We start from the raw sequence: 10,215 nt of genomic DNA, 5'->3' as shown, positions 1-10,215 counted from the left end.
TTATAGAAATTCTTTTTCTTTCTACTTTCCTTTTAGGTATGGTCTCATTCTAGCTCAGGCTGACCTGGAATTCCCTACAGAGTCTCAGGGTGGTCTCGAACTCACGGCGATCCTCCTGCCTCTGTCTCCAGAGTGCTGGGATTAAAGGCAAGCGCCACCACGCCAGACATCATCACTTTATTAATCCCACAGGAGAGGGGAGGTTACAAGTTCCATTTTATCCAAGGAAACACGGAGTCATGAGACCAGGTCACTCATCCAAGCCACAGGGAACTGCGGGGCTAAGCCTCTAGCAGCCCGCGAAAATCTGTCGCCCTAACACCGGGGACACCGCGGTTTAAATGGCCGCGAGGATGCATCCCCAAGCAGCCCGCAGCGTTTGTCGGACATTTGCACCAACCTCAGTGGCAAAGCCCTTTGGGCGGTCTGCGGACGGGTCCCGAGACGTTTCCGCGGAGGTGGGGCTAGGACCGCCCGGCGCGATCCCAAACGGCTCCGGCCCGGCGAGCGCCAGCGGGTCTCGGAAGTCCGGGTGCGTCCCGGAACTCTTTGCGCTTGAATTTCCCGCGCGCTGAGACGGTGGGCGTGGCTAGAATCGTCCAATGAGAAGCTCTGGACACGCCCCGCGCGGACTCGCGCCATTCCAGGAATTTAAAGAGTGCTGGGCTGAGGCTGCAGCCAGTGCTCCGGCCTCCCGCTTCTGGACTCCTCGCTGCCTCGCCGCTGCCGCCGCTGTCGTCGCCATGCTCTCCGTCCGCGTCCCGCTCGCCACCATCGCCGATCCTCAGCAGCTGCCGCTCTCGCCCCTCAAGCAACTCAGCCTGGCCGACAAGGAGAACACGGTGAGCGGGCTGTGCGAGGGCCACCGGGGCGGGTGCTGAGGGTGGGCCCGTGACCTTGCCGGGCGGGAAGGCTTGGAGAAGGGTTCCCGCCATCTCTCACGCGCGTCTCTCTGCAGCCCCCGAGCCTCAGCGGGACCCGCGTCCTAGCCAGCAAGACTGCGAGGAGGATCTTCCAGGAGCCCGAAGAACTGGTGAGGGGCCCGCTAGCTACCGAGAAGGCATTCCCGGCCGGCTCCAGCTGCCTGCAGATGGCGCGCGCCCCGCTTCTTGGCGCCAAAGTTGTATTGTGTCCTCAGCGGTCCCGCTCCATTCCCCTCCCCATTCCCCTCCCCTCCCTTCCCGCCAAACTGTCTCCTTCCTAGAAGGCTCTACTTTGTACTTAGGTATATCGATCTGTCGTTAGATGTCTTCCTGTTAGGGTATGTGGCGAATGCAGTGTGACAGCTAACGTTTTGTTCATTAAACTACATGAAATTGCCAATCACTGAAAATCACCTGAAAAAAAAATGGCAATTTCATATTGTCCACCCGACACTTGACTTTTGTTTTCTTAACCCAGCAGGAAAGTAAAGTCCTCGCCTCCAGCGTTGAGGAAGAACCATTACTGCGAGAAAACCCCCGCCGCTTTGTTATCTTTCCTATCGAATACCATGATATCTGGCAGATGTACAAGAAAGCAGAGGCCTCCTTCTGGACGGCGGAGGAGGTGAGCCCGTTCAGAGACCCGTGCATGGTGTTGATGATGATGGAAAATGTTTATGTATGAGTTTCTACATACCTGCATTTCTTCCTTTTATGCTAAAATTGTGAATTTTTAACTTTAGGTAGATCTTTCCAAGGACATTCAACACTGGGAAACCCTGAAACCTGAGGAAAGATATTTTATATCTCACGTTCTGGCTTTCTTTGCTGCCAGTGATGGCATAGTAAATGAAAACTTGGTGAGTTTGCATAAAACATTTGTAATTCATTTATTAAAGGGTTTTGTTTTTATTGTTTTTTGAGGCAGGGTCTCACTAAACCAGGCTGACCTGGAACTCTTGTAGCTCCAGGCTGGCCTTGAACTCAATGGCAATCCCAGTTTTTTTCCTCTGAATATATGTAGGTGGTTTATGTCGCTTGGTATCCCCTCACCCATTGTTGAGTGATAATCATAAATTTTCTTCTTGTAGAGGTACATTGTACTCTGCTTTTTGTGGCTTTCCTATCAAATACCATGATATCTGGGGCTGAAGAGATGGCTTAGTGGTTAAGGAGCATGCCCTGCGAAGCCTAAGGACCCAGGTTCAATTCTCTAGGTCCCGTGTAAGCCAGATGCACATGATGGCGCATGCATCTGGAGTTTGTTTGCAGTGGCTGGGGCCCCTGGTGTGCCTATTCTCCCTCTCTCTCTGTCTCTAATAAATAATTAAAAATAAAAATAAATTTAAAATGCCATGATATTTGATCTGACAGATGTACAAGTAATTTGTTTGTGAAGGGCTTACTATAAGCAGATCCTTGGAATGAATCAAAGAATGAGTCAGTAATCAAGTATTGCCAAAAACTATAAAAAGTATAGTTGTGTTTTCCTGATCTGCAAATTGAGAATATGACAAAATGAGCTGCAACACAGATCCTGAAGATTTTTAAGGATGCAGACCTACTTGGATTATTTTCCTCAAGCCTACTTTTTATCTACTTTATTACCACTAGGTGGAGCGTTTTAGCCAAGAAGTTCAAATTACAGAAGCCCGCTGTTTCTATGGGTTCCAAATTGCCATGGAAAACATACATTCCGAGATGTACAGTCTTCTTATTGACACTTATATTAAAGATTCCAAAGAAAGGTACGAATCCAGATAGTATGCCAGAATTATTTGAAGTATTTTAATTCATAAAGGGAAAATGCTTGCAAAATGACTAAGCAGTCATAATGCTTTTTAAAAAATAATCCCTATGGGCTGGAGAGAAGGATTGATTAGTGGTAAAGGCACTTGCCTGCAAAGCCAAAGGACTCAGGTTCGATCCCCAGGACCCATGTAAGCCAGATGCATATGGTGCATGCTTCTGGAATTAGCTGGAGGCCCTGGTGTCCTTCCCTCCCTTTCAAATAAATAAAAGTACAAACAATCCCTAGAAGTTTGATATGATGAACTGCTGGGTTTGGTAATCTTTTTTTTTTTTAATGCGGTCATCCTCCTATCTGTCTCCCAAGTGTTGGGATTAAAGGTGTGTGCCACCATGCTCAGTCCCTTTTTCTCCTTTTTTTTTTTTTTCTCCTTTTTTGAGACAAGAGTTTGTAGTCCATATGGCCTAGAACTCTATGTAACCCAGGCTGGTCTTAGGACTGATAAACTTTTAAAAAGTTATTTATTTATTTATTTGGGAGTAACAGAGGAAGAGGCAGATAGAGACAATGGGCAAGCCAGGGCCTCCAGCCACTGCAAATGAACCCCAGATGCTTGCGCCTTCTTGTGCATCTGGCTAATGTGGGTCCTGGGCTTCACAGACAAGTGCTTAAATGCTAAGCCATCTCTCCGGCCCAGGACTGATAAATTTAATATGGTATAGGAGATAAGACCCAGTAGCTGGGACTGAGGCAGGATTATGAATATATATAAGGCCATATGTTAGCATTGTAGAAAAATAATGATAGCTGAAGACTGACTTCAAGGAGGCACTAACATCCACTCGAGGACAAGAACGTGAAAAGGAATGGAAAGGCAGAGGCTCAACTATGCCCGGTTCAGATTGGAAGGCTGTGTCATGAGAAAAGATGAGTGAAACAAATGCTAACTAGAAAGGCTAGCAGAGTAGAAGAGAGATTGGGGCAGAAGATTTGGACAACTTTGAAAAGTGCTTCAAGGACAGGCCATGTGAAATGAGAGCATAGCAGGGGAGATTTATGGTCCTTCAGATTGAAGGAAGGTGGGGCCTGTGATATGATCTGGACTTGAAATATCTAGCAATAAAAACTCTGGGTGTGATGGGCAAAGTTTTTATGGAAATAGACCTTGGAGTTCAGACTGAACTGCAGAATACCAGAAAATTTTCTTTATTTGAGAGGGGATGGGTGGGAACACCAGGGCCTCTTGCTGTTGTGAATGAATGTTGAGTTTTTAAATTCCAGAAGGGAAAGCTAACCAGTGAAAAGCAGAAAGACCAATGTTTCCTTCTCCTTTGGAGAAGGAATGGGAAGCCGTTCACATTTGGTCTTTATCTCAGTGTTCTGGTTGAGAAGTTTGGGCTCAGGTCTACGCTGTCATTGCTGATGGCTGGTGTCCATGTGCCTATAGGGAATTCCTCTTCAATGCCATTGAAACGATGCCTTGTGTGAAGAAGAAGGCAGACTGGGCCTTGCGTTGGATTGGAGACAAAGAGGCGACCTATGGTAAGGATATCATTAGCTCATCTTAAAACAGCTTAAGCTGAGCATGGTGGCGCACGCCTTTACTCACAGCACTCGAGGCAGAGGTAGGAGGATTGCCGTGAGTTGAGGCCACCACCCTAGACTCCATAGTGAATTCTAGGTCAGCCTGAGCTAAGAGTGAGACCCTAACTAAAAAAACCAAAGGAAAAAAAAAAACCTGAGCTGTATTTTCCAAGTAATGTTGGACTGTTGACCACCCTCTTGATACCAGGCTCCTGACCGGGGACATTTGGTGTTTCTCTCACCAGGAGAACGTGTGGTAGCTTTTGCTGCTGTGGAAGGAATCTTCTTTTCTGGTTCTTTTGCATCAATATTCTGGCTCAAGAAACGGGGACTGATGCCTGGCCTCACATTTTCCAATGAGCTTATTAGTCGAGATGAGGTGAGTTTTAAATAAAATCCTAACCTGTATCTCTTAGACACATGCTCTTGTGTTTATTAAGGAGAACTGAGAAAACAGTGGCATTATAGGTCCCCCACCACCACTTTTCGGGGAGGGGGTTGAGGTAGGGTTTCACTGTAGCTCAGGCTGACTAGGAATTGACTGTTGTCTCAGGGTGGCCTCAAACTCATGGCAATCCTCCTACCTCTGCCTCCAGACTGCTGGGATTAAAGGTGTGTGCCACCACCACTTTTGAGGAAAGCCCCATTTTGTATACCTTGATGGCCTGAAACTTGTGGGTGCTCCTCCTGCCTCCAGAGTGCTAGGCACCACATTCAGACACCCTCCTCTGAGACTGCTTTTCAGCCTTCCTTCCCTGAGACAGTCTATCACTGAACCTGGGAGCTCACTGGCTACCAAGTGCCAGTGATCTTCCTGTGTCTGCCCCTTCTGGGGATACAGGTATGTGCAGTCATGAGCAGCTTTTTACATGGGTGCTGGGAATTGGCTCAGGTCCTCATGTTTGAGCCATCATCTCTTTAGTCCCAGTGCTTGCCTTTTGACAGTCTTAGGTGTTTCACTGTAGCCAGAACAGTTACATGAAGATAATGCAGAAAAGGATGAAATAATTTTATATCCATGTCTTAGCCTTATTAGAGTAACCTTGAGCTTTCTTCCAGGGTTTACACTGTGATTTTGCCTGCCTGATGTTCAAGCACCTGGTACACAAACCATCGGAGCAGCGAGTCAAGGAAATAATCGTCAATGCTGTTAGGATAGAACAGGTGGGTGATGTGTGCACATTGCTCACCTGTGGGAGGGTGTCCTTCAGCTTCAGCGTGTTCATAGCTGCGTTTTGATCTTTAGGAGTTCCTCACAGAGGCCTTGCCGGTGAAGCTCATTGGAATGAATTGCACTTTAATGAAGCAGTACATTGAATTTGTGGCAGACAGGCTTATGCTGGAACTGGGTTTTAACAAGGTAAACTATTCTTTTTTGACTTCATATATATATATTTGTAATAGATTATGTATATGATATATATATAAATAATAAAATCTATTACAAATTTTTACTGATCTGCATGCATGTGTGTAAATCCATGCACATTACATGAACTTCTTTTCAGATTTTCAGAGTAGAGAACCCATTTGACTTCATGGAGAATATTTCACTGGAAGGGAAGACTAACTTCTTTGAGAAGAGAGTAGGAGAGTATCAGAGGATGGGAGTGATGTCAAGCCCAACGGAGAATTCTTTCACCTTGGACGCTGATTTCTAAGTGAACAGAATGAAGATGGCCTCTGAATTGCTGAGTTTTTCCCCCTTGTTAAGAAAATTCAGCTAAAGTTAATCCAGCTACACCATGCATTGTTATGAAAATTTATTAACTGTAAAACCGTGTAGCTACCTCAAAACCAGTCCTGTTCACTAAAGCTAGTGGTGTCACCTAGAAAGAAAATGTGTATTTAAAACAATAGCTCTTTGGATTCTTAGAGAAGACTGTATGTATCCTTGTTGGCTTTTGCAAGCATGTTGGTGGCCCATGACTTTATGCTGGTACTCACTGCCAGTCTGGGCTTTAACCTGAGGTGACTCAACATCCACAAGATTGAACACATCGTCACTTCCACAGGCAATTGAAGAGATGCTAGCCTTCCTGCTTCAAAGCAGGCTTTAAAGTTTACTTAACTAGTTTTGTAAATAAAACTGGCACTTTGCACAAAACATTGTACTGTCAGGGGGAAAGCCTGATTTATTATTACCTATATATACCAAGTACCATTTACCACTGGTGGCACCCATTCAAATTTTACTTAGTGACTTAAGCAGGTTAATATTGACCAAACATAATTTTTAAACTTTGTTTTCTTTAATGAATTTGAAATGCTCTTTAGTTACCTTTTAAAGTCAGTGCTTATCTAAATCCCAGTCTGGTGGCAGTAGTAGATGGATGTGTTTTCCCCTGTAGCCTGGTACAGTGTCATGGTATCTCCTGTTTCAGCCAAGGTCTTTCAGCACAGGGACCTTGTAACTTTGAGTCACAAGGAACCGAGGGATTCTCTGCACCAACTGGTGGCTCAGTCTTGAACTGATGCAGTGTCATTCTTTCTGTTTCTCAAGTTACACTTTACCTACTGTGTGGTTGGTATGGAAAGATTCCTGAACAAGCTTCATAGGTAGCAGCTAAGATTGTATTTCAACTTTTCCAATCATCCTTGGACACAAGGAGCTGTCTCAGATCTTGCTCCTGTGAGGTGTTAAGCCAGGACTGAAGTTGGCTCTCCTAAAATTTTTTTCTCATTTTTATGTGCAAGTGGGTACTGTTGAGACTTGATCCATTTATGTTATGACATGTCTCTTAAATCTGAGGGGGTTTTTTGTGTGTGTGCTCTTATTTTACCTGTTTATACTTTGGGAGGAAAAGTTACCCAGTATTATTTTGAAGTTTGTAAATGGTAAAGTTATTATAAATTCTAATATTTGCCTAAGTGTAAGCATCACCTGGTGAATTTTTACTTTGTTCCTTTGAGACAGGGTCTTACTATACAGCCTTGACTGGCCTGGTACTCACTATGTGACCAGGCTGGCCTCAAATTTGCCAGGATGACAGGCATGTGCCACTGTGCCCTGCCTCACCAGGTGGATTCTTGAATGTCAGTAGATACCAAGTGCTGTGTGAACTATGTTCCATTCAAATATTAATTTCAGATGGAAGTATAAGTAAAGTTAATAAAGCTAGTTTGAATTAATCTGCTTTTATGTTTGGGAAACAAGTGAGAATGGTATGATGCCTAATTTCTACATACTGCAGCTCTGTCAGCTGATCGGATGTATGGTCCATTGGCTGCGACCACCAATCTTCATTTATTGTATAGTCAGTTTTTTCAATACCTGTAATATGAGACCCTTTTAAATTATTGTTCCTAAAGTTAATAAATTCAGTTTATATGCTCTGAACTTGTTTGTATCAGTGCCTTGTGTTGTTGGGTATGAGTAGAGAGGTTGGGGTGCAGTTTTAGGATTCTGATGATTGCAACATGAGAACTCTGCCAACTTAGATTCTGTTGCCTCATAAGAATGTTTTTAGTGTGGAATATTTTAAAAGTCTTTAAAAGGCGGGAACCACACAAGTACTGAATGAAATGAAACTTCATAGGTCAATTTCTTGGGTAAAGTCGACATTTTAACTAAAGGAAGAAAAAAGGCTTTTCACAGAGGCTTGAGTTTGCTTTTTGTTGATTCTAGGGGAAATAATCTGCCTCCTGTCCTGGCACAGGTATGTAGGAGCTGCAGGAAACCCTACAAGGCCATACCTGCAAAGCATAGTGTGGGAAGCCAGTTTTTGCATTTTGAGACATACTATAGCTCAGGCTGGCCTAAAACGGTCCTGCCCTGACCTGAATGCTGGGATTGTAGGTGTATACTACCATTCCTGGCTTTGAGTCCTTTTTAAAAAAGTTTGCTTGTATGTGTGTAGGCATACCAGGGTCCCACCACTGCAAGTAAAGTGCTTTCAATTTCACATGGGTGGCTGGGGAACTGAACCCAAGCCAGCAGGCTTTGTAAGCAAATGCCCTTAGCTACTGAGCCCTTATGTTTTTAGACAGGGTTTTATATAGTCTAGGCTGGCCTGGAACTCCTATGTAGCTAAGGATGACTTTGAATCTGTGATCCTCCTGCCTCTATTCTTGGAGTGCTGGGATTACAGGCAAGTACCGTCGTCCACCTGTTATGTGATGCTGGGGATTGAACCTAGGCTTTGTGCATACTAGGCAAGCCCTGCTCCCTCTTACCTGCAGAGATACAGAGAATGGGCACACCAGGGCCTCTAGTTACTTACTGCAAACAAATTCCTGATGCACACACCACTTTGCATCTGGCTAAATGTGGACAGTGGGGAATTGAACTTGGGGTTGTCAGGCTTTGCAGGCAAGCACCTTAACCACTAAGCTGCCTCTAGCCCATCTTTTTTTTTTTTTTTTTTCCTTTAAGCATTTGCAGAAAGTATGGACATGCCAGGGCTTCTTGCCACTGCAAACAAACTTCAGATGCATGTACCATTTTGCATCTGGCTTTATAAGGATGCTGGGCAATTGAATCTAGGCTTAGCCGACTTTGCAAGCAAATGCCTCTAATTAATGACTGAGCCATCTCCTCTGCCCCTCCCCACTTTGTTTTTTGAACAAGGTCTCATGTAGCTCAGGCTATCCTTGAATTCCTGATCTCCCAACCATGGCCACCTGCTTGTTTTTTGTTGTTTTGTTTTGTTTTGAGGTTGGGTCTCCAGGCTGACCTGGAATTCACTCTAGTCTCAGGGTGGCCTTTAAACTCATGACATCCTCCTACCTCTGCCTCCCAAGTGCTGGGATTAAAGGTGTGCGCCACCACAACGGCTTTGTGTTTTGTTTTTGTTTTCTCAGGTAGGGTCTCACTCTAGCCTAGGCTGACCTGGAGCTCACTCATTCCCAGACTGGCCTCTAAGTGACATTTGATCCTCCTACCTCTGCCTTTTGAAGTTATACAAATGAAGACTATTGGTCCATAACTTTCCGTTTTCATTGGTGTTCCTGTCCCTCTGACAAGAAAATAAGACATTGGAATCTAATCTTTCCCAGGGAATTTGCAGGGTGTTGACCCAGTAGGTTCTCTGGGTAATTGGAGGCAAGTCACAAAACTTTCTGGAACACTCAGGTTGTCCTTGGCTTTTCTCAAAGACCTTCACTAGACCTCCATTCTTCCACCCTGGGTCCCCAGCATGTTGAGGTTTCCCGTGCTGCCTGGCCTTGCTGTAAAACAGGGTGGCCTACCGTGTGGGACCTGCAGACTTCGGGAAGGCAGTGGTTGAGTTTAGGGTACCTTTGCCCCAGTCAGGTTCCTGGCATAGTCCCTTGGTTACCATCAGGGGGCCACAAGCTGTGCCAAACCCCTGATGTACTGCTGCCGGGATAGAGGAGGTGGTGGGATAAGATGGTGGACTTCCTAAAGGGAGGGAGGAGGGAGAATCACTGTCTGCAGTGTTTCCTAGAATGTCTCCTGTTTGTTGCTTGTTCTTGAGACTGCTAAGCCAGGTACTCAAGCTGGTCTCAGCAAGGAGGAATGTCCCTTAGGCCTGACCCACACCACACCTCAGATCAATTTAGCTCCCGGAATTCCACTCATTTGCTCTTTTCCAGCTCCATGAATGGCCAATCAGGACCGCTGCTATTTCATCTGTGGCCAGTTGGGGGAGCTCCTAGCTTCCACTGTCTCAGCCCGCACGAAGCGCTAGCGTTCACCTCATCTCAGTGACCCCAGAGCCGCGTTCTTCTGGGTTATGCATGTCCCCACGCAAGGCCAAGTCCCCTCCCCAACTTTTGCTCTCCTCCAGCCCATCCAGCATGATCTCTTGGATTGTAAATCAAATGATGCCACTGCTGGGAGCTAGGGAGATGGCTCCGTTGATAAAGGTGCTTGCGTGCAAAGCCTACTGGCCTGGTTTCAGTTCCCCAGCCAACCACGTAAAGCTGGATGGGTATTTGCAGCAATAGGGGAGACTGCTTCCTCCCCATCCACAGACACACACAGGTACAAATACG

The 10,215-nt window shown here is 45.6% G+C and overlaps 1 protein-coding gene across 2 annotated transcripts; it reads left to right on the top strand.

Moving 5' to 3' along the window:
* The first annotated feature begins 682 nt into the window (after positions 1-682).
* Positions 683-7,597, top strand: Rrm2 (ribonucleotide reductase regulatory subunit M2). 2 transcript variants are annotated; one of them, XM_004665697.2, is made up of 10 exons: positions 683-842; positions 959-1,033; positions 1,405-1,548; positions 1,667-1,783; positions 2,538-2,671; positions 4,121-4,215; positions 4,503-4,636; positions 5,317-5,421; positions 5,504-5,617; positions 5,766-7,597. In XM_004665697.2, the coding sequence occupies exons 1-10, from the start codon at positions 744-746 to the stop codon at positions 5,916-5,918; spliced, it is 1,170 nt and encodes a 389-aa protein (XP_004665754.2). In that variant the 5' UTR covers positions 683-743; the 3' UTR covers positions 5,919-7,597. The 2 variants fall into 2 exon arrangements, with proteins under 2 accessions (XP_004665754.2, XP_045006690.1); XM_045150755.1 differs by having other exon boundaries at positions 1,402-1,548.
* The last annotated feature ends 2,618 nt before the right edge of the window (positions 7,598-10,215 follow it).

This window comes from Jaculus jaculus, chromosome 5 (assembly GCF_020740685.1).
Source record: "Jaculus jaculus isolate mJacJac1 chromosome 5, mJacJac1.mat.Y.cur, whole genome shotgun sequence".
NCBI classification, from domain to species: Eukaryota; Metazoa; Chordata; class Mammalia; order Rodentia; family Dipodidae; genus Jaculus; species Jaculus jaculus.
The sequence above is the reverse complement of the archived record's forward strand: the minus strand, read 5'-3'. Positions and strand labels throughout refer to the sequence as shown.

Excerpts from the sequence above, each read along its gene's own strand:
- Rrm2 (XM_045150755.1), top strand. The coding sequence starts at position 744 with ATGCTCTCCGTCCGCGTCCCGCTCGCCACCATCGCCGATCCTCAGCAG. Across the intron at positions 2,672-4,120 it reads ATTAAAGATTCCAAAGAAAG|GGAATTCCTCTTCAATGCCA; the intron begins GTACGAATCCAG and ends ATGTGCCTATAG. Across the intron at positions 5,422-5,503 it reads ATGCTGTTAGGATAGAACAG|GAGTTCCTCACAGAGGCCTT; the intron begins GTGGGTGATGTG and ends TTTGATCTTTAG.